Source organism: Mus musculus, chromosome 4 (genome assembly GCF_000001635.26).
Source record: "Mus musculus strain C57BL/6J chromosome 4, GRCm38.p6 C57BL/6J".
NCBI classification, from domain to species: domain Eukaryota; kingdom Metazoa; phylum Chordata; class Mammalia; order Rodentia; family Muridae; genus Mus; species Mus musculus.
The window spans coordinates 120,905,507-120,929,390 of NC_000070.6; the positions used below are offsets into that span (position 1 = coordinate 120,905,507).

Sequence of the window (23,884 nt, forward strand, 5' to 3'; positions counted from 1 at the left end):
GAGATCAGGAGTTGCTGGCTCCTTGCAGGCAGGTCCAGGGGAGAGGAGCAAGGTCCTGGTCCCTCCAGGGTCTCTCCGTGGCTGAGCAGTATGGCAAGTATCGATGGTCCAAAAGAAACACACCAAGCCAGGGGTCTTGTCGAAGCAGGAACTCAACTTTATGGTATCAGCCTCTCTCCCTTATATAAGTTCGAAACATAGGGAGGGGATTTTTGTGGAGTAAGATGACATAGGAGGCGGGAAGGGTGATGGATGGTATGGAGGCAATGGCAGGACCAATGGCAAAACTCTACATCTGCGGGGCAGAGGCAGGGCCAAACAGGTTTTGCTTAGTCACCCTGATACAGAAGTGACTGAGTCAGGTCTCAAAACCAGGCTTAGGCTCTCCCACAAGGCCACAGAAACTCGAGCCAGGCTCAGTTTTGTCCTCAAGGCCCAAACCAGGGCCAAAATGGGGCCCAACAAGGAGTCATAGATGCAAGCAACACCAACAGAATACAACAGACAGAAGAGAGAATCTCAGATGCAGAAGATACCATAGAAAACATTGACACAACAGTCAATGAAAATGCAAAAGGCAAAAAGCTCCTAACCCAAAATATCTAGGAAATCCAGGACACAATGAGAAGACCAAACTTAAGGATAATAGGTATAAAAGAGAGCAAAGATTCCCAACTTAAAGGGCCAGTCAATATCTTCAACAAAATTATAGAAGAAAACTTCCCTAACCTAAAGAAAGAGATGCCCATGAACATACAAGAAGCCTACAGAACTCCAAATAGACTGGACCAGAAAAGAAATTCCTCCCGATACATAATAATCAGAACAACAAATGCACTAAATAAAGAAAGAATATTATAAGCAGTAAGGGAAAGAGGTCAAGTAATATAGAAAGGCAGGCCTAGAATTACACCAGACTTCTCACCAGAGACTATGAAAGCTAGAAGATCCTGGGCAGATGTCATATAGACTCTAAGAGAACACAAAAACCAGCCCAGGATACTATACCCAGCAAAATTCTCAATTATAGATGGAGAAACCAAGATATTTCATGACAAAAACCAAATTTGCATAATATCTTTCCATAAATCCAGCCCTACAAAGGATAATAGATGGAAAATACCAACACAAGGAGGGATACTACACCCTAGAAAAATCAAGAAAGTAATCTTTCAACAAATCCAAAAGAAGATAGCCATCTCTAACAACAAAACTAACAGGAAGTAGCAATCACTTTTTCTTAATATTTTTTAACGCCAATGGACTCAATTTCCCCCCAAAGAGACGTAGACTAACAGACTGGATATGTAAACAGGACCCAGCATTTTGCTGCATACTGGAAACACCTCAGAGATAGAGGCAGATACTACTTCAGAGTAAAAGGTTGGCAAACAATTTTCCAAGTAAATGGTCCCAAGAAACAAGCTGAACTTTCAACCAAAAGTTATCAAAAAAGATAAGGAAGGACACTTCATACTGGTCAAAGAAAAAAAAACCTACCAAGATGTACTCTCAATTCTGAACATCTATGCTGCAAATGCAAGGGCACCCACATTCATAAAAGAAAGTTTACTAAAGCTCAAAGCACACATCGCACCCCACAGAATAATAGCGGGAGACTTCAACACCCCAGTCTCAGCAATGGACAGATCATGGAGACAGAAACTAAACAGAGACACAGTGAAACTCAGAGAAGTTATGAGCCAAATGGATCTAACAGATATTTATAGAACATTTCATAAAGCAAAAGAATATACCTTCTTCTCAGCACTTCACAGTACCTTCTCCAAAGCTGACCATATAACTGGTCACAAAACAGGCCTCAACAGATACAAGAAGTTTGAAATAATCCCATGCAACCTATCACATCACCATGGACTAAGGCTGGTCTTAAATCCAACAAAAAGAACAGAAAGCACACATACGCATGGAAGCTGAACACCTTTCTACTCAATGATAACTTGGTCAAGGAAGAACTAAAGAAATTAAAGGCTTTTTAGAATTTAATGATGATGAAGATGCATCATACCAAAACTTATGGGACACAATGAAAACAGTGGTAAGAGGAAAACTCATAGCTCTAAGCACCTCCAAATAGAAACTGAAGAGAGCTTACACTAGCAGCTTGACAGCAACACCTGAAAGCTCTAGAACAACAAAAAAAGCAAATACACCCAAGAGATGTCAGGAAGTAATCAAACTCAGGGCTGAAATCAACCAAATAGAAACAAAAAGAACTATTCAAAGAATCCACAAAACCAGGAGCTGGTTCTTTGAGAAAATCAACAAGATAGATAAACCCTTATCCAGACTAACCAGAGGGCACAGAGACAGGATCCAAATTAATAAAATCAGAAATGAAAAGTGAGACATAACAACAAAATATATCTTAAAATAATTAGTTTGTTGAATATTAGCAGTTGAAAATATTAAAATCATGTTCTACAAACAAAATAAACAAACAAAAAGAAATGGCAATTAATCACTCCACATGGTTGGAAAAATGAATTTTTAACCCCAAATCCACCTAACACGGAACGAAGAAAGTTCTACTTATGTATGGATAACTACTGTCAAAACCGGAAGTAACATGGGATTGAACTTGTTTGAAAATAGGTTCTAAGATTAATAAAAAATTAACCGAGTCCTAATTTTAAGTCACAAGAACGGAAGATCCAAAATTCTTCTACTTCTTGGTTTTAAGTGAGAGAGTATCTACCTGGGTGTGGCCTCAGCCTCTGGACACCGTGGGAATAGCAGTACATTATGCGCGCAGTTAGAAGCAAGCAACTCACAGGTAAGAGTTGAAATAATTGAAGGGCAGCTGTGCACAACGCAATGCATAAGTTCAGCTGCAAATGTGCCTATGACCTGATTCTCAGCAGCCTTCATACTCTGTGTTAGGGACTTAAACTATGCTTTCCCATAATGATTATTTTTGTTATTAATAGATAATGTACTCACTATTTGGTCATTAACATGCAATAGCACATTCCCCAGAAATGCATCTGTTGACGCTCTTCCTTGAGTTGAATGATATTTAACTGGAGCTGAATGAATGGTCAGTGCTAATATTAAGTAACATGCATGATCTGTTCTTATAAAATCCTGAACATTTTGCTTGCTATGCTCCATTATACTTTTGGTGGGCTGATTTTGCTTTTGCTTTTTCTCATTTTGTAATTTAATTATTATCATGATTTTATAAATGGCTGGTGTATTTAAATCAATAAAATTTTAAATTTTACAAAAAAAAAAAAAGATCCAGACCAGCCAGAGCATCACAGTGAGACCTTTTCTCAAAAACAAACAAACAAAAAAAAAATAAATAACATGGGAGTGTTCTAGGAAAGAAGGAAAGAAAGAAAGAAAGAAAGAAAGGAAGGAAGGAAGGAAGGAAGGAAGGAAGGAAAAAAGAAAGAAAGAAAGAAAGATAGAAAGAAAGAAAGGAAAGAAAGGAGGAAAAGACAAGACAACTTCCCAAAGGCGAGAACATCCAAAACAGCTTTATCCACTCATGAAAGCCCCAAATGGAAACAAACTTACAAACTGTCTGTTACAGTGCAGTCCAAATATTGAAACCACGTAGAAATTTGAAAGAGGGACTTTATTAAGTAATCATATAATTAATTCCGTTTTTTTTTTTTTTTCTTTCTAAGACATGTTTTTACTGTGACCCAAGCTGTTTTGGAACTCAATGTGTAGTTTAACCTGAGGCCAGGGATACCTCACTATGCCCAGCTTAAGAAGGAAATGTTAAAACAAACCAGCCAGTTTAGTAGGCTCATGCCTGTAATCCAAACACTTCAAAGTAGATGTAGGAGAATCATGGTAAGTTCATGGCCAGCCTGGGCTACATAGGAGACCTTGTCTCAAGAAAAGATAATAACAAAAGAAAAACACATCAATTTAGCATTGGAGCAGCTATGAAGATGTAAAAGGAGAGGGAAAAGCCTGGTATCCTTCAGTGGTAGAGTACTTGCCTAGCACGCACAAGGCCCCGAGTTCAAAATGACCTAAGGACTATCCTAAAGCTGAAGGAAGATACCCAAAGAAACAAATTGGAAGGTGGGACTCTTCCTAAAGCTGTGACGCAAACCTGTTAGCAAACATGTACGATAATGTAAGAAGTCGGCTGTGCTACAAAGGCTAGCCTTGGTAGAAGAAACACGAGTGCCCAGAATAGTCATGAACCTACTTGCACACAGAATGGTGCAAGACCTGGTGTTGGAAGCACCCTGGAGCAGAAGCTGAGACTTGGCACACAGGAGTCACGAATGTCCATGTCCGGGCCAGCTGAGATGGGCAGTGTCCTCATTGGGAGCATTGTTCAAGGCGGCTCTGGACTAGGGTTGTATCTTTATAGGTGTTAATGTGATGGGGACATGTAGTCGGGGCAAAACACAAACAGATAGCCCATGCATGTGCTGTTGGCACAGACGGGGAGAGTAAAACAACTCACCAGAAGGAAATGCAAGTTCCTTCCTGCTGCAATGGCTCTGCAGCGCCATCTACTGACAAAATGTCGTGCTCTCATTGAAAGAAACTTGAAGCCGCTGCTCTTAACCTGTGGGTCGACCCTTTTTGGGGCGTCATCTGTTAGTCGCCTAAGTATTTTATGGTTGGGGGGTCACCACAACATGAGGAACTCTATTAACGGGTCACAATTTTAGGAAGGTTAAAAACCACTACCTTTAAGGAACTATGACAGAACAGGCAACGGAAGGAAGATTGGAAGAAGTAACAGATGTATAACTGTCACATCTACCCACAGTGGGGGAAAATCCACCTGTGGCATATTGAGATGGGCAACCATAGGACACTACTGTGCTTGCAAAAGCAACAGCAGGGATGAAGTGTCAAAATGACAACAACATGTGCGTGCTGAAGGAAAGGTATTACACAAAGGGTAAATGCCTTCATTACATGAAATTTTAGAACATTCAAGACTAATTTGCAGGGGGCGTGGGGAACGTCAATTAGTAAACTAAGTGTGGTGGCTTAGGCTTGTAATTCCAGCACTTGGGAAACTGATGTATGAGGATCAAGTGTTCAAGGATAGTCTAGGTTACCTAGCCACACCCTACCCTCCCCCAAGCAAAACAACAGAAAGAGTACATTACATCTGTAATTATACCCCCGTAATGCCTATTTTCAAAATGTTGTCTGAAAACAGGAGTCTATGGTATAGGATGGAGACTACTATCCGTTCCAAATCCTGCTCCCGGGGAATTCCTGGCCAGGAGCCATTTGAAAAGACTGAAGCTTTGGTAGACGAGAACAAACAAACAAAAAGGAAAAAAAACAAAAAAACAAAAAACGAACTACAGGCTAATCTAATGGAGTCTTCTCAATTGAGAGTCCCTCTTCTCAGATGACTCCAGCTTGTGTCAAGTTGACAAAACAAAAAACAAAAACAAAAACAAAAAACTATAGCAGCACATTTAGCCATCATCAGTCACACAGTGTCCATAGTTCAGCCCCAGGCCCATGTGGTGTGAGGGGACAATGACAGAAGACTGGCTTATCAAGGTTGGATACTGTGACTCCTGCCCTTAGTCCCAGCACTCAGGAGACATGGGAAGGTGGATCTCTGAGTTTAAGGTCAGCCCAGTCATAGGAAGTTTCAGATCAACCAGGGCTACATGGTGAGACAGTTTCAAAAGCAAACTGGCTGTTGAAGCATCAATGTTCACGGAGTAGGGAGGAGCAACCTGCCAAAGAAAAGGCCTCGCTGAAGATTCCACCGACTGCCGAAAGTGAGTCACTGAGAACTGCACATGAGACCAACACCTGTGCCAATAATAACTATGAGAGGGGATTGTGAAGAGGTTGCCAAACTGTGGCCGCCAGCTCCTTTATAAATAAAGCCTAGCATAGCTCACTAGCTAGTGTCACCTGTATGGCTGGTAGAGTGGGGGCTCGCAGTCTTGACTGCTTTATGTCTGTATGTTTGCCTAGAAATTGCATAGATTGGTAAAGGATATCTTCCAGGACCCAGGAATGAAGATCTAGGCTAGTCCTAAAATATCAGACAGGCTGTGGTGGGATATGCCTTTAATTCCAGCACTCTGGAAGCAGAGGCAGGGTCTCTGCAAACTCAAGGCCAGTCTGATCTGCAGAGAGAGTTCCAGGCCAGCCAGGGTGACATAATGAGATCCTGTATCAATAATAATAATAAGAAGAAGAATATTATTGTCTCCTCTGACTGAGTGTGGTAGTGCACACCTGTAATCCCAGCACTCTGGAGGCAGAGGCTGGAAGATCAGGAGTTTCATAGCACGTTTGACCTAGCCTGGGCTACGTAAGACTCTGGGTTTTGTTGTTGTTGTGGGTGTTTTTTTAAATCATCCCTTCAACAAAACCATATTTTTTTGTAGGTTTTATAAAATTATCTCATGTGGTTAGGGATGTAGCTCAATGGTGGAATGTTGGCCTAGCATATGGAAGGCCCTGGGTTCAATCCTCAGCCCTGCAAAATGAGTGCCTGAATGAATGATACTAATAAATGAATACTGTTGATAAAAAGTCCCTTCCTTACCTGTGTCTGAGAAATGTCAGTGACCCAGAGGGATCTTGAATTTCTCCTATGCTGTGTATGCATTGAGTGGTTTTATATGGTGGAAGATTAGACTGACAGCCCATAATCCAGTGCCCCAGTGCTGGGTACTATCATAGAGAGTTTTACAATTCTGTGTATACATATTTTGTCTGTGTCTGTAGATTTGCAGCACATACTTTACTGTTGCCCTCTAGAAGAGCATCCAGTTTCTTAACTGCTGAGCTGTCACTCCAGTCCCCCTTAGAGATCTTTTTAAAATGTTCTTACATTTGCTTATGTGTATGGGGGAAGCAGCGCATGTAACACACTGTACATATGAGAGATGGAGCTTACTGGCCAGCCAGTCTAGCCAAAACCAGTGAGTTCCAGGTTCAGTTAGAGACCCAGTCTCAAGAGAATAAAATGGAGCTGAGCATGGTGGTACACACCTTTAATCCTAGCACTCAGGAGGCATCAGCTGGCAGATGTCTGAGTCTGAGGCCAGCCTGGTCTACAGAGTAAGTTCCTGATCAGCTAGGGCTACACAGCGAAATTCTATCTTAAAATAAATAAATAAGCAAGATCTTGTCTCAAACAGAACAACAACAACAACAACAAAAAGGCAAAACAAAAAAACCAAAAAATCAAAGATACACAAATAGGCTAATATGTTTGCCAGTGCACTAATTAGTGGTGTTTGCCCAACACCACTAATTATTAGTGCAATGTAAATCAAAGTTACCGTGAGACACTGCTTCATACCTATAGAGATGGCCACTATCAATATCAATGCATGGAAAACAATAAACATTATAAGGACTAAAAGAAATTGGAACTCTGATGCTTTGTGGGTGGAAATTGAAAGCAATAGAGTATGGCAGGCAGGTACTCAGAATATTAGAAGACCAAAGGTCCAATAATTCTTTTTTGTGGGGCAGTGGACTGTGCCAGGAAACTTGGTAAGGTTGAGTGGGTTCAGAACCGCTGGCATCCACCTGAGGACAGTAGGAGTTCCCTACTCCTGACCAGATTCCTGGCCTGGAACACGTGACCACAACTCCACACAGAAGAACGTGGCCTAGCACAAAACACAAAGTTCTGCACGCTAATGAGGTATCTAGATGGACCCTGAGGGTTTGGCCAATGAAGCTTCCCTTCCCAGACTAAGTTCCTTCCTGCAAAAGGTATGCAAAATCTCTGGTCCACCCTGAGGAAAGGGTATGTCCCTAGTCTCCACGATGAATAATCAATGGAACCAAGGACTGCCTCTCTTATCAAGAAGGGAGGGAGGGAGGGAGGGAGGGAGGGAGGGAGGGAGGGAGGGAGGGAGGGAGGGAGGGAGGAAGCCTTTGTTGCACAGAGCTGCAGCCTGAGTCTCCAGCACAAGATCCCTCCTCCATCCTGGACAGTTGCCACTAAGCTAAACCTGAGTTCCCTCTCCCATACCCCCACCCCCTCCCCACCCCCTGACCTCTTCACAGGCCCAGGGCCGTTTGTATGCCCAGGAGCTTGGGAACCCCCGACTCCTCAACTCTTCGTTCAGCCTCAGCTTGGCTGAGGTCCCCTCCTAGGCTGCATTCTCCTACCCCTTGAGCAGTGCATTGGAGCTTCCTGCAAGCCCATCACCTGCTGTCGGTGTAGGGTAAAATACAGCCTAGCGTTCTATGGTTCTTCTGCCTGAGTAGAGTTCACACACCCGGGCAGTGAGGTGGAACGTGGGACCACACTTTTTCTGGGTTCATACCCAAAACAATTGAAAGTGGGGTTTCGAGGAGACATTTGCACATCCAGGTTCCACAGTAGTGTCAGTCACAATATATAAAACATGGGCAAAATCCAAGGGCCCATTGACAGATGAATGGGTAAGCCAGATGTGTGCTTCCCATAGAATAAAATTCTGTCCCATTGTGAAACAGGAAGTTCTGACACATTTGACTGTGCTAATGAGAATTAAGGATACTCTGTAAAGTAAGCCAGTCACAAAAAGATAAGAGCAGTGTGACCCCACTAAGTGACTTGCTAGGACCTGGGAGGAGCAGGAAGTGATGCCACAGGGGAGTTTCGGTTCTTGTGAGATGGACAGAATTACAGACAGAGACAGCTGTACACCAACACCAGTGACCTGGACACTGAAAATAATGAAGATTTGATCCAGATCTCCCTGAGGAAAAAAAAAAGGCAGATTATATGCTAAGCATATTTCAACAATAATGAGAGAAACTGGGAAAAACTGAATACAAGAATACAAGTAAAATAGATAAAATAAGCAATTCTTTGCATTTATGTCCCCATGATGGGGACACAGGTTTCAGTGGGTGGGAGTGGTTAATCAGGGCCTAGAATTTACATGTCAAATACTACTTAGGGCATTCTACAGTCTAAACACATATGCTCTGTGAATTGTTTTTGCTTTGTATTTTGGGAAAGGGTCTCATGTAGTCCAGGCTGGCTCTAACTCACTATGACGTCATCAGTGGCCTTGTACTTCTGATCCTCCTGCCCCTGCCTCTCCAGTGCAGGTACCACAGTGCTTGGGGTTTCCATGATGCTGGAGATTAAACCCAGGGCTTTGCTGGAGGCTAAGCAAGCATCTGCTAACTGAGCCGCAACCCTGGTCCCTCCTGTGGCCTCTTCTAAGAAAGCAGAAGTAAGCTGTTTCTACCCTATTCCAGAGAATTACATTGAGCTCAAGTGACTGCACTAGATGGCTTTCTGTAGCTGTAGCAAAACACGGAGATCATCAGTTTTAAAGTAGGAAGATTTGTTTTGGCTTTCCTCATCAGAGGTTTCAGCCCCAACTCTCAGGGCTCTGCTGCTTTGGTCAGCAGTGTACCTGGCCGAGGAGTCCATGGCAGTCAGAAAGCAGAGAGGACAGGGCCGGTATACCACAGACCCCCTCAAGGACACGCTCCAGTAACTTAACTTCTTCCCATGAAGCCCCAAGTATGATCTTTGAGAAAAACAAGGCAGTGGCATTAACCGCCAAGTCCCTAAAGTACCCTTTCTGTTCCCAAGGTTTTCGGGCAGTCAAGGGGACAATGGCAGGCAGGGTGAAGCCAGACTGTCCAGTTGAGGTGAAGCTCTCTTACCTCCATGGGAGCCAGAGGAGTAGCCTTATCAGAAGAGGAGAGCGACTTCCCACACAGGCTAAGTCAGCTGTTCCTTAGATTGCTGGTCATCCGAGGACAAAGCAGGCTGGGAAACCAAGGATGCGGCTGCTTGGGCAGTTTAATGCCTCTCTTCCTGTGGCGAGCAGGGCAATAAAAAACGGATTGCTGAGAAGAAAAGCGCTACTGGTCCAGCGTGGGCCACAGACTTCCTAAGCTTCAGTAAACCTTGTGGCTGGTAGGCAGCTTTTGGGTGTTTTCGTTAGTCTCAGTGATCTTTCCCATCCTGCCCTGCAGAACTAGTTTGGCTGTGCTGTGGACACCGCTCTCCTCACACCACACCCTAGTTATACCAGCAGTGGGTCTTGCCACCTCCCAATAATGCCATAAGCTGGCAACCGAGCTTTTCACCTTTGGGAAACTTGTAAGATCTAAATCATAGCAAGTGGTGGTGGCGCACTGGGGAAGCAGAGGCATGTAGGTTCTATGAGTTCAAGGCCAGCCTGTTCTACAGAGTGAGTTCCGGGATAGCTAAGACTACACAGAGAAAAACCTGTCTTGAAAAGTTAAAAAGAAGAAGAAGGAGTAGAAGAAGGAGAAGGAAGAAAGGAGGGAAGGAGGGAAGGAGGGAAGGAGGGAAGGAGGGAAGGAGGGAAGGAGGGAAGGAGGGAAGGAGGGAAGGAGGGAAGGGGAAGGGAAGGGAAAAAGATACAACCCATAAACATGCACAAGCCCCTGGGCACGTTTTAGGAGACTGATGACTGATGCTTGTTGGGAAACACATCAGGGAATCCAGTGTCTGCGTTCTCAGGACAGCGCTATCCTAACCCATTTAAGGGACTCTTTGGAGCTGAGGCTGTACAGAGCTGAACACAGTGTGGTCTGACTCAGGAGCAGAGCTGGCTTTAGGAAGCCCGTGAGTCCCTGCCCATGTCAGCTCCTCCTCTCTGCCAGCACATTTGGCACCCTGTTCTGGTGAGGACCAGCACTCACCACACGAGACGTGTCCCCTCTGAGGGCGCCTTGAGAGATCATCTTAATACAGTTTCTTAGCCCCTCCTGGCCCCCGCTAGGACAGCTGAACGTTTCGCTCCTTAGGCAGGAGAAGACCAAGAGGTTACTGGGAAGGCGAGCCCAAGCAGGGGTCTCAGCTGCCCAAGCTTGCAGGTGTGCCTGAGCTGAGGCGCTCTAGCCTCTTGTTTCGTATTGAGGACATTTTCTCCTGGTTAATAGGGGACAGAGGACTGGGCCGTATACCCAAGTATTAGGCAAGGTGGGGAACCAGGGGTACCTGATCAGACCCAGAACCCAACGGCACCCCAGCCTATTCCTCCTGCATTAGAAATCATTCCACATACTCAATTTATCGATAGCAAACATCCTAATTAAACCCTTTTCTTCCTTCCTTCCTTTATTTTTTTATTTTTATTTTTTTATTTTTTGGTTTTTCTAGACTGTCGTTCCCCCCCCCCCCCCCCTGTCTATCTCTGGCTGTTCTGGAATTCACTATGTGAATCCAGTCTGGCCTCAAACTGAGAGATTTCCCTGCCTCTGCCTCTGAGTGCTGGGATAGAAGGTGTGGACAACCACTGTCTGGCCTTCTTAAAACCTCTTATCTATATAAGATGCTCAATGAGTAAAATGCTCACTGAACAAGCCTGATGAACTAAATTGTATCCCCGGAACCCACTTAAAGACTTCTTTCTACTTAAAAAATGAAACGAGAGAGCAGTGAGATCCAGCCACCAAGCCTGTCGGCCTGAGTTCAATCCCCAGGGCCAGCATGGCGGAAGGAGAGAACCAGTTCCCACCAGTTATCCTCTGACCTCCACACACACACCAGGGCACATGCATGCTGCTATTTGCCCAGCTATTAACCATCAGTTCTTTATTACAGCCAATCAGGTACAATTCTAGTTTGCCTCTAGTCTAGTGAGGATGGACTAATATTTATAAAATATGAGACAGATGGTGAGCCTAGAAATAACAATATTGAGCTGGAGAGATGGCTCAGCGGTTAAGAGCCCCGACTGCTCTTCCAGAGGTTCTGAGTTCAATTCCTGGCAATCACATGGTAGCTTACAACCATCTGTAATGGGATCTGATGCCCTCTTGTGGTGTCTCTGAAGAGAGCAATGGTATATATATATATATATATATATATAGATATTATTTCTTATTTATTTTTAAAAGAATATATATATATATATGTATATATATATTCTTTTAAAAATAAATAAGAAATAATATCAAGATTCTGTCAGCGTTTAGCTTTCTGCCAGTACAGAATTAACAATTGAATATACACACAACGTACCTCACACTCCCTTGTTGACCACTAATTGAGAAAACGCCTTACAGCTGGATCTCATGGAGGCATTTTCTCAGCTGAGACTCCTCCTTGTCTGATGGCTCCAGCTAGTGTCAAGTAGACACACAAAACCAGCTAGTACAATCACCTATATGTCCTCAGTATTTACATGGCTACATCAGTAATATTGTAATATTGTGCTTTTTCTGCAGTATGCTTTATTAATGTATTCCCAGTTAGTGATGGATGGGGGAGTGTTGGAGTGCATTGTGTGTATATTCAATTGTTAATTCTGTACCAGCAGATAGCTAAATGGGTTTTTTGTTTTGTTTTAGATTTTTAGTGTTACTGCCTTGGGGCTAGTTCATTTTTTAAACTTCTGTTATGTTCTAAGACAACAGATATACTTTTTTGGGGGGAGGGGCCTCTAGAAATGGAACCAAGGTCTTAAGTAAGCAGGTGCTCTTCCACTGAGCTGCACCCAAGTCTGTTATTGTTATTATTAATGATTTGGTGTTTTAAGACAGAGTCTCACTATGTAACCCAGGTTAGCCTGGAACTTTCAGCATTCCTCCTACCTCTTCCTCTTTACCTGCTGAGCTATCTCACTATCCCTTTTTTTTTTTTTTTTTTTTTTGAGGCATAATTTTGTTATCTGTCCTAGACTGGATGCCTTGAGGCCAAGATCTTGATCCAGCTTCCTGAGTGAAGGAATTGTAGACCTGTGTTACCACACTGGACTTTTAAAGTCAATTTCTCTATTACTCTATGTCTTAGCTAGGGCTTCTATTGTTGTTATAAAACACTATGGCCAAAAGCAACCTTTGTTATATGACTGTTGGCCTGCATGTGTATGTGTGTTCATGTGTGAAGAGGTCAGAGGTTAATATCAGAGGTCTTCCTCTATTGTCTCCTTTACTTTTTGAGACAAGGTTCTCTCTCTGAACCCAGTACTTGTTTAGCTAGACTGACTGACTAATGAGCTTCAGGGATCTGTCTGTCTCTCTGCAGACAGTGCTAGTCAGGCTCCTGCCTGCTGCCCCTGCTTGTTTGTTTGGTTGCTTGTTTGTTTGTTTGTTTGTTTTTTCGAGACAGGGTTTCTCTGTGTAGCCCTGGCTGTCCTGGAACTCACTCTGTAGATCAGGCTAGCCTCGAACTCAGAAATCTGCCTGCCTCTGCCTCCCGAGTGCTGGGATTAAAGGCGTGTGCCACCACTGCCCGGCTGCCCCTGCTTTTAAGTGCATGTGAGAGATTGAACCTAGGTTCTTATGTTTACACAGCAGGCACGTGACAAAATGAACCATTTCCCTAACTCCAAAGTAACCTATTTTAGCCCTGACTATATTGGTTACTCTTTTTTAAAAGAAAAATTACATCCATCTACTGTGTGTGGAGAGCAGAGGACATTGGTTCTCTCTTTCCACTATGTCACCCCACCTCCACCCACCCATCCACCCATCCACTGTAGGAATCTTTATAATGCACTGTGTGAAGATATGTCCCTGTCCTTCCTTGCCTGCCTAAGGCAGCTTCTGACTGGGTAAAATAAAAAGCCTATGGCCTATAGCAAAAGGCAGAATAGACAGGTTGTCCAGTAGGACAACCAGAGATAGGAGCTCTGAAAGAGTCAGGTGTGGGAGATTCAGCACTTAGACACGGAAGAAGTCAGACCTATGAAACTGAGGAGAGGTAACCAGCCATGTGGCAGAACGTAGATTAGTATAAACTGGAGAAGTGAGTTATGAGGTAGATGGGAACAAGCCTAGTTTAAGACTTAGGCATTAGTTCATAAATAAGCCTCCATGTCATTATTTGGGAACTGGGGTGGACATAGAAAAAGCTCCAACTGTTACAATCTGTAGGCATACATTTTTTTGCAACCTACTTTTAATAAAGTTCAACCTCTCCTCTAGCCCACCACCCAGCAGAGGTAGTGGAAGAGAAAAGTTATTAGGATGTGGGGGAAGTGGACTTGTTCAGCAATCGTTCTTTGAGGGTGAGCTCCATCTTCTTTGGCAGCAGTTCAGTCCCATAGCAAACACTAAATATGACTCAGCAGTGGCAGACCAGTCCTCTGGGTAGGCAGACAGCACACAGGAATTAGCCGCTACTGACCAGTCCTTTTAGCAGGGTGACACCAGGCACGATCCAGCAGCTGTAGTTCAATCCTGAAGGAACTGTTAAACTCGCCAGGCGTGGTAGCACACACCTTTAATCCCAGCACTTAGGCTCACCAACTGGCCTGAGGTGAGGCCACTGAAGCAGCAAGCTACCACAGGTACCTCAGGATGAGTTTCTCTCAATGGCGGTGTTACCACAAGTTGAGCTCAACAATACTATGTAAGGCAAACCAATACATGTGTGTTGTTAGCAAAGAATTGTGAGGCTGAACAGACCAAACCAATGCTCAGTGCTCCTTTCCCACTGCCTGTGGGATCATATTTAAACTCTTTCATCAAGCATCCTTTCAAGTGTCTGCTTTAGGAAGACATCTTTTCACCTGTGTGCCCCAGCAAAACATCATTTGACATAACTGACTTTCCAAAACTAGAGGTTTCCACTTCAACAATCAATTTTTACAAATTCTCCACTAGTGTCTCCATTATGTCCCTCGTTTCCCAGTGATAGCCTCCAGTTTGTCTCTCTGGCATCTTTGGTGATGTTCCTCTGCTTTCTGCTGCACTGAAATGGGTCTCTGTTAGTTAAATAGACAAATGATGCCCACAGCACCTAGGAGAAAGAGCCAGTTCTATAGACAGCTGATGAGGCAACTTCCAGGTGAAAGCAGGCTCTTTATTCACACCTGGCCACCTCAGGCCCTCCAGAGTCAGCTGACAGGAAGGTGTGTGTGCATGTCCAAGGAATAACTGAAGAAATGAAGCTTATGTTTATACCATTTTCAAATCGCATGAGAATTATAAGGTAATATGTTTTTGCTATAGGGGATATGTAGTTTGAATTCATCAGGAGCCCGGCCATAATTTAATGTCAGGAATTGTAGAGAAAGCCTAGCTGGGTCTCCTTTGTGTAGCTAAGGTTTTCTCTTCTCACCCGAGCCTGTGTCTTCAACCTTCCGGCAGTGGCCTGTCCGCTGTAGGAGGGGATGAGGTCTCAAGTCTTCTGGTTGTAAGATTGGGCCTTCTAGATGGACTAGGGTCTTTATCAGACAGGCGTGTAATCTAACTCTCCTCACGTTTTCCTTAGAAATGCTTGTTTTTTCACTTTGAGAAAAAGGATGTCCCGCTGCACACAACCTTCTGGACTTACCCTTTTCACCTCATGTGTTGCTAAGATTCACGAATGTTGTGTTACCTACTGCAGCCCATGCTTTGCTTGTTATACCGTTTCACTCACCTGATGACGGGCATCTGGATGGTTTCTAGGTTTTTCTATTTGTGAAAGTATACATTTTTCATATTTTCTCTTGTATACATATGAATTTCCCTTGATATATGTATGCCCAGGAATGGTATTGCTAGACTGTATACTGTGTGACTATTATTATTTCATATCCTTTTCATCTAATATTTTTACTTGTATGACTTCTTCTTTGGTCATCTCTTTGAGAATATTATGTTTATTTTAAATTTGTGGTCTGCTTATTCTATTGGCTCTAGTTCTAAAATGTTTACACATGAATGTAAAGGCTTTTGATACCATACAATTATCATCTTTACAATTTACATCTTTAAAGGACTGAGACCAGCAAACACACAAACATCAAGTCAACTATTTTAGACAGCATTTCATTTTTATTGTAAAAAATGTAAAAAAATTATCAAGAAAAAAGTAAAGATTTATCAGAATCCAAAGAATTTTCTTGAGCCAACAGTGATTAGTGAGGGATACCTTTGCTGCACTGATGTATATCTGTCTTCTTTGCAGTTTACCTGAAAGCTCCAAGGTCACTCTAACACCACATCTCTCCACATTCTTGATCTTTGGCCCTGGGATGGAATGTTATTCAAGATTGTAAACATAAAAAACACTGTCCACGAGAGCCAAGCTGAGAGACTGGTCCTCTTACATGGGTATATTAAGAACAGAAACGATCAACATTTCTGAAAGTGTACCTTCATTCATTTAAACTTCTTGGCTTTGGGCTCCCACGATGAGCTGAGCACTCCACTGCCCCTCCTCCACTCGCAGATGTCCACATAGTCACAGGTCCGGCACTTCCATGCCTCCTCCACATCAACGCCTTGAGGATCTCGGTGGCCCATCCAGTAGGCCACGTAATGCTGCACCTTGCTTTTCACTTCCTTCTCTTCAAAGGCTACAATCTCTGTGCCCAGTATAGTGGCAGTCTCTTGATGGATATACTCAAGTTTTAGGGTATCAATAGCTGGGAGATCAGACAGTGTAAGAGACAAGAAAACCAGTTCCATAAGGTCACCCAAAGATTTTACAGACACGCCTCCTTGTCTGGCATGCCTCAGCACAGAAGGTCCCAGTGGCTTGTCTAGACACAATTTAGTGTGGTGGATTAGGCTAGCAGGAGTCACTTTCCCTTGTACCATGGCATCAAAGATATATTTGTATAGGCTAACTTGAAAATAGTCTTTCTTTTTCTGAGCTGGCAGGGGGAGCACGGGGCGCCTTCGTGTCTTGAGTTCAGCCAGCTCTAGTTCCCCCTTGGATGTGTAGTGCAACTCATCAATGACTCCAACAAGAAATATTCCCTCCACCTCCCCAAACACTGGAAACTCTCTGACGCGCCCTTCCGACTGTAGGGCAGGAATCATTGCTAGTATGTTCAGAAACTTAACTGCCCAAGCATCTTCTTTTGTGGCGATGGGGACTGTCACAAGGTCATGAAGTTCTAGTTCTTTTGCTAGGTGGATGCTAGCACCAGTGTCCAAAACAGCTGCTTTCTCAGGTGTCAACGAACCAGGAAGCTCCTTCCCGTACACCATCTGCAACTCACACCAGTTCTGAGTGCACAGGTCAGTGACATATAAATATTTCAGGTGGAATCTCTCCATGGGTGACAAGACATCCAATCCCCCTTTCCAGTTCTGCAAGCTTACTGGTTTGTCATCCTTCCCAGGGAGTTCAGCAGAAGGGCCAGGCTTGCTAAGTGAAACAGCCGATTCTTTGGCTTCTTCCAGATCCAGAAATTCAACTAACTCTGAGTCACTCAAGTCTGAAAACCCTGAGGCTTCTGCTGATGCTGTCTCCTCTTCCCCAGTCTCAGCCATGGTACAGCCCTAGATTGAACAAATAGGGACCTGTAGAACATGCCAAATATTGTCAGACTTGTAAATTCCTGAGATAAAGAAGAATCATATATTGGCTGACTGGTTGGTTCATTCATTCATTTCAGTACTGAGAACTGAATCCAGGGCCTTATGTGTGCTAGGCAAGTGCTCTCTACTTCTTAGCCCTAAGAAGTCAATTTATTTATAACCAATTAGTAGTGTCAATGAGTTACACACAGGTACACCTTATAAAAGGAGTCTTTGTGTTGTTTATCACCCAGTCATCCGAGTTGATTCTTTTTTTCACTTCTAGAGGGAGAACACTGGTCATTGCACACACTAATTAAGTGGTGTGCTGCTGTAGCCCAGCAGAGTTTTTTGGGGGGTGGGAGGAGTTCAAGACAGGGTTTCTCTGTGTAGCCCTGGCTGTCCTGGAACTCACTCTAAACCAGGCTGGCCTCAAACTCAGAAATCCTCCTGCCTCTGCCTCCCAAGTGCTGCCACTAAAATATTATGGGTGAAAAAGGTCTATTAGCACAACTGAGAATACAAAAATTAGTACACTGAGACAGACAAGGGCTTCACATTCATGTAAAAGAAGACAACAGTTCACACTGATGTAAAATTTAGACGCAAATGCACAGCCTAGACACTTTTATGCTGCTAAATACAGAAGTTCAGAAAGGATGACATAATGAACTTTACCTGCTGCCTGGACTAGCGTTTTTGGATATACCATAGATTAATTGTAAAGCTGCTATATCATCCATCAAAAGCCTCATTTTATGACTTTCTTTTTAGACTTCTGACGTGTGTGTGTGTGTGTGTGTGTGTGTGTGTGTGTGTGTGTGTGTGAGAGAGAGAGAGAGAGAGAGAGAGAGAGAGAGAGAGAGAGAGACAGGTTTTGTGTGTGTAGCTCTGGCTGTCCTAGAACTTATTCTCAAGCTGCTGAGATTAAAGGCTATACCACCACTGCCTGGCAGACTTTTGACTTCTTTTTTTTTTTATTTTTTTTTTTTATTTTTAAAGATTTATTTATTTATTTATTATATATAAGTACACTGTAGCTGTCTTCAGACACACCAGAAGAGGGCATCAGATCTCATTACAGATGGTTGTGAGCCACCATGTGGTTGCTGGGATTTGAACTCCGGACCTCTAAAAGAGCAGTCAGTGCTCTTAACCTCTGAGCCATCTCTCCAGCCCCCTTGACTTCTTAAAGATATAGAAATATCTACTAATATTCATATTAAATATTTTATATATGAATATATGTTTTAAAAGTTTTAAAACAGATAAAGCTGAAAATTATTAGGTGAAAAATTAAATGAGATAGATGTTCAGAAAATACCAGATCGGCATCAAGAGTCTAGGGATCCTGAAGATACAGATTTTGAATCTAATCTTGAAACGTCCAGTAGAATTTGCTGGTATGCTATTTGTTTGTTTGTTTCTTTCTTTCTTTATTTTCTGGTTTTTCGAGACAGGGTTTCTCTGTGTAGCCCTGGCTGTCCTGGAACTCACTCTAGACCAGGCTGGCCTCGAACTCAGAAATCCGCCTGCCTCTGCCTCCTGAGTGCTGGGATTAAAGGCGTGCACCACCACGCCCGGTTCTGCTATTTGTTTCTTGAATAATCTTGGGCACATTTCAAAAATTCTCTGATGAGACTGGCACATCTTTAAAATGTATACTGGTAAGCTAATCCTTCAATGCCCACAGAGCTAAAACAGTACAGATATTAACTAACACACAATAAATGTGGCTTTCCTTCCAAAGGCATTGATGGGTCTACTATGTATCTATTTGCTCTGAAAAGTTCAGGAGAGAGGCAACTCGTACTCACCTGGGCCTTAGTTGATTTCCCTCCTCACAGGGAAGAGCATGTATTAAAACGAGGGGAGATGGGGAGGCACCTTGCTATGATGGAATGTGGACTTCTGTTCTCTTCACCTGACCACTCCTTCACATTATGGTGTTTCCACTTGAGTCACACTGCTAGGGCAGCTGCGTGTCATAAATCCTCCTAACACTGGCCTCTCCAAGGGTAAGGTCTCCAGGCGGTAAGTTCTGCTCTCCAGGTTCCCAGCCGCAGCCTGAGGTCGGAGGCCCTGCCTTGCTGATGGCTTCCGGCTGCCTGCTGCTGCCTTCATCCTCTGCGTCCTGACTCGTTACAGGCCTTCCACGCAGGCAGGCGTGTGCTTTCCACTCAGCCCCCAGCCCCAGTCCCCCTGGTGTGCCCAAGCGCAAAGACTCAATCGCGGGCCCAAAATGCACAGAACAAAAACCCGAATGAGGGGCGTGCCTGAAAGGGGCAGCCCCTTAGCTCTTCACCCCTGTCCCAGAATTCCCGGCGGCGGTTGGAGGCCCGCCCCTTTTCATGTCACACCCCTCCCCACCCACCAGGCCCCTGGTTCTCGCGACACTGGGGCTGAGTGGGCGTCTGCAGTCCGCTGTATTTCCTTATCCACCAGTGCCTAGTGCAGGCTGTTACCGTCTCGTTCTCTTACGCCCGCCCGGTGAGAGGACGGTCATGGTGGTCGTCTCGCTGTCCCCAGTGCAGCTGGCCTCTGACACCCTTGGAGCCCGAATCCGGATCTTAGCACCTGACATCAGCTTTCCCAGCTTAGTGAACAATCATGAACTCAAGCTTCAAAGACGCTGGCAGTTGTCAGTGTCTTATTTTATTTTATTTATTTCTTATCCTTTTTATTGGCCTCCAATTTGGGTTACTCCTGCCTCTGCTTTTTCGGTGCTGGAATTACAAGCCATTGTGCCCTTATGCCCAGATTCTTTTTAAAGATTAAAAAAAATGTTTTGTTTTTTCCTTTATGTGTATGAATGTTTTCCCTGCATGCATGTCTGTGGTTCATATCTTCTTGGTGCCCTCGGGAGCCAGAAGAGGGCCTCAGAGTTACAGAAGGGTTGAGTCACATGGGCACAGAGAAACAAACTAAGGTCCTCTGTAAGAGCAGCTAGTGCTCTTAACCTCTGAGCCTTTGAAAAATACTTCCCAGCATCTATGGTGACCCACACCAAAAATCTCAGCGCTGGGACTCTAGACTTGAGTCTAAAGTCCAGAAGGATAAAGCCTAGCTGTTAGGTTCATTTAGTTAATTCAGTCACCAGTTTAAGGGGTTCACCAGAATCAGGGTTTTATAAAGTGTATTGTATCAGGGGGAGGATGAACAGATTCCAAACAAGGAACTTGCGTAGGAAAAAAAAAAAAAAAAAAAAGAGGAAATTTCCAAATGTGGAGTAAAACCCATGAAATACTATCTTCAATCACAGTGGGAGCAAAGATAAAAGAGAAGCACTTGTGCCCCTCCCTTTGGCAGTATGGAAGCAGTAGAACCCCCCCCCCCACCCCCCCACCCCCCCCCCCCCCCCCGCCACCCACCATTCAGAGGAGAACTTACCTCCCAGGAAGAGACTTCATAGGATCCTTACAGCTTGTCAGACCACTCTGCAGAAGACACAAGCTGAGACAACTGTGGACAGGACTGTTCCTTGATCTGCTTAGTTGTACATCCCTCTTGCTTTGTTTAAACCTAAACCACATGTCAGAACCCCAAAGACAGTCTTGGAAATCATTAGGCCTCTGTGTTTGTTCCTCTTTCCAAAGTGACCTCATCGAATAAATCCCCTTTCTTTCATTAAGGGCATATTGAAGATGAGTGGCTGAGTCTAGTCTCTTAATCCTACTAGAACCTAGTGTTAGGCCCTAAGAGAATCCAGTAATAAGAATGGATATTTGGGGACCATAACATCTTTATGACAAAACCAAAGTATATTTGGGTAGAAATAGTACCAATGGGTCTGCACTTAAGACAATTATTGTCTGAGGGTTTCCATTGCTGTGAAGAGACACCATGACAACTCTTATAAAGGACATTTAATTGAAGCTGGCTTATAGGTTCAGAGTTTCAGTCCATTATCATCATGGTGAGAAATATGGCAGCATCCAGGCAGGCATGGCACTGGAGGAGCTGAGAGTTCTACATCTTGATCTGAAGGCATCTAGGAAAGAGGGTCTAAAAGCCTTACCCCCACAGTGACACCCTTCAACAAGGCCACACCTCCTAATGCCACTCCCTGGGCCAAGCATATTCAAACCACCACAATGATCTTTATCTTCACTTAATCATAAACAACAGAAGGATTTTAAGCAATGTAGTTGGGTGTGTGTTTTAGAATGTCATTGTAGCTACAAATGGATAGAGATGAGTACAGATTTGCTAGAGCAGCGGCTCTCACCTGGAAGGTGAGACAAGGTTAGGAATAATACTGTGATCCTTTAATGCAGCTCTTCATGTTCTGCCGACCCTCAACCACAAGATTATTTCCGTTGCTAATTCATAACTGTAATTTTGCTGCTGTTATGAGTCGTAATGTAAATATCTGATATGGGACCCCTAAAAGGGTTGCTGTTAGGCTAGAATCCCTGCTCTTCCACGGCACAAGCAGGGAAACCTCATCTGCCCTCTTCCCCCAACCCCACCTGTACTGGCTAGTTTTGTGTCAACTTGACACAGCTGGAGTTATCACAGAGAAAGGAGCTTCAGTTGAGGAGATGCCTCCATGAGACTCAACTGTAAGGCATTTTCTCAATTAGTGATCAAGGGGGAAAGACCCCTTGTGGGTGGGACCATCTCTGGGCTGGTAGTCTTGGGTTCTATAAGAGAGCAGGCTGAGTAAGCCAGGGGAGGCAAGCCAGTAAAGAACATCCCTCCATGACCTCTGCATCAGCTCCTGCTCCCTGACCTGCTTGAGTTCCAGTCCTGACTTCCTTTGGTGATGAACAGCAGCATGGAAGTGTAAGCCGAATAAACCCTTTCCTCCCCAACTTGCTTCTTGGTCATGATGTTTGTGCAGGAATAGAAACCCTGACTAAGACAAATTGGTACCAGGAGTGGGGTATTCCTGTGACAACCTGACCATGTTTTGGGAAGGACTGTGGAAGGTCTTTGGAACTTTGGGCTAGAAGATCCATTCGGTGTTAAGAGCTCTGTCAGATGTTTTGTAGGAGCTTGGAAGATAATGTTGAGAACAGTGCAGAAGATGGAGGCCTGGCTTGTGAAATTTCAGAGGGAAAATTAAAGACTCTTTTCAGGACCATTGCTGTTTTGATTGTGAAGATTCTGTAGTTCTGGTTAGCTGGGGCTGAAGAATCAGCTGTGATTAACAAGATACCTGAACTACTAAAGCAAAAACTTTGCATTACTGGGACTATTGATGCTGGTTAGCTGGAGCTAAGAAATTAGCGGTGATTAAGAAGAGACCAGCATCATTGTGGTGGCATCTTCTGAGAAGTGTAATCTTCTGAGAAGTGTAAGCCGAATAAACCCTTTCCTCCCCAACTTGCTTCTTGGTCATGACGTTTGTGCAGGAATAGAAACCCTGACTAAGACACCACCCATCTGCTTGGAGAAAACCCTGGGCTGACATCACTCCTCATTTCCGTTTCTGGCAGCCCATCCAAAAGTGCCCACCCAAGGTGACCATGTATGGGCACCATCTCAGCTCCTAGCTGGCCTGTCATCATTCCTTGACCAAACTCTATAAAACCTCCTTGCTTTAGCTTGGGTGTGTGACTTCACTGACCTCCACCTCTGAGACTGATGAACCCACCTGAGAGCTGCCTCCTAATAAACCTGCCTTTATCTACTTTTAATCTGGTCTAATTTGGCCAATACCTGTGTCACCAAAGGAGAGAATATGCCTATTAGTCTTGACCCACAAGTTGAGAACCTCTGTGCTAGAGGAGGCTCAGCAGACAACCTAAGCGGTTAGGAAGTGCTAAGAACCTGATGAAGGCTTACCCTGGCATAGAAAGAAGGTAAATTGGAGCTGTCCTAGAATGGTATTTTGCAACTAGTTGAGGGAGATAACAGGTGAGAAGAACAAGTTTCAGCTGGAGAGTTGAATTGATAGTGGTACACCTTTCTGACTTAAGGAATGCAGACTTTACTGTAGAGATAGTAAAAGTTTTCAACGTGTCAAGTTTGAAGCAACTATAGAATAATCGATAACCACATTGAACATTCTTTGGAGCTCAAGAGAGACTTTTAACATGGAGATGGAAACTGGAGAAGTATAAAATGTCAGTAGGATCAATTAGGTTAAGTGTATGGCCACAGAAGAGAGCCTGCTGAAAGACAGTCATGGGGTCAAACATGTCTGTCACCAGCAGAGGGAGAAGTGCCTATGTGGTACATGGTGACCCAGCAGGCGCTGGCCACTGGCCAAGCCAAGGGACAGGCTCTAGCAAGTGTCCAGTTTGCAGCTTAGGGGCTGCATTCACTCCGGGATAGTTATGAACTGAGCCCAACACAAAAATTGTAGTTACTTTGAGATCTTCTAAACTCCATTGCAGGATTCTTTAATAAAGCTTTTGAAAAATTGTGTGTGAGAAAGCATGCAGGCACATGCTGGGTTTATAAATCTATGAGCAGTATTCCATTCACAAAGGCAAGAGGTATTGGATACCCTTGGAGCTGGAGTTGCATGCAGTCGTGAATGGCCTGAGGCCCTCTGCAGGAGCAGTATATATTCTCAATGGCTGAGCCTTCTCTCCAGTCCCAACTGCAGGGTTCTTGAGTGTGAATTTCATGTTGCAGTGTCAAGCTTGAACATCTTTACAAGCTAACAAAAGACCTCCTGGGGCAAACTGGCTACACTCAGCAAGTGTTTGAGTAGAGCCCCATGGTACAAACCTATAATCTC

The 23,884-nt window shown here is 44.0% G+C and overlaps 1 protein-coding gene across 2 annotated transcripts; it reads right to left on the reverse strand.

Annotated features, from left to right (window-relative positions):
* Nucleotides 1-15,695: 15,695 nt before the first annotated feature.
* Nucleotides 15,696-19,499, reverse strand: Exo5 (exonuclease 5). Of its 2 annotated transcripts, none has more exons than NM_001160043.1 (2): nucleotides 19,005-19,499; nucleotides 15,696-17,169 (listed from the first exon to the last, which is right to left on the reverse strand). In NM_001160043.1, exon 2 carries the CDS (start codon nucleotides 17,158-17,160, stop codon nucleotides 16,039-16,041), a length of 1,122 nt encoding a protein of 373 aa, NP_001153515.1. In that variant the 5' UTR covers nucleotides 17,161-17,169; nucleotides 19,005-19,499; the 3' UTR covers nucleotides 15,696-16,038. The 2 variants fall into 2 exon arrangements, with proteins under 2 accessions (NP_001153515.1, NP_082733.1); NM_028457.2 differs by having other exon boundaries at nucleotides 15,696-17,190.
* Nucleotides 19,500-23,884: the final 4,385 nt, after the last annotated feature.

What these genes read in the sequence shown, in the direction of transcription:
- Exo5 (NM_001160043.1), bottom strand. Translation starts at nt 17,160, where the DNA reads ATGGCTGAGACTGGGGAAGAGGAGACAGCATCAGCAGAAGCCTCAGGG.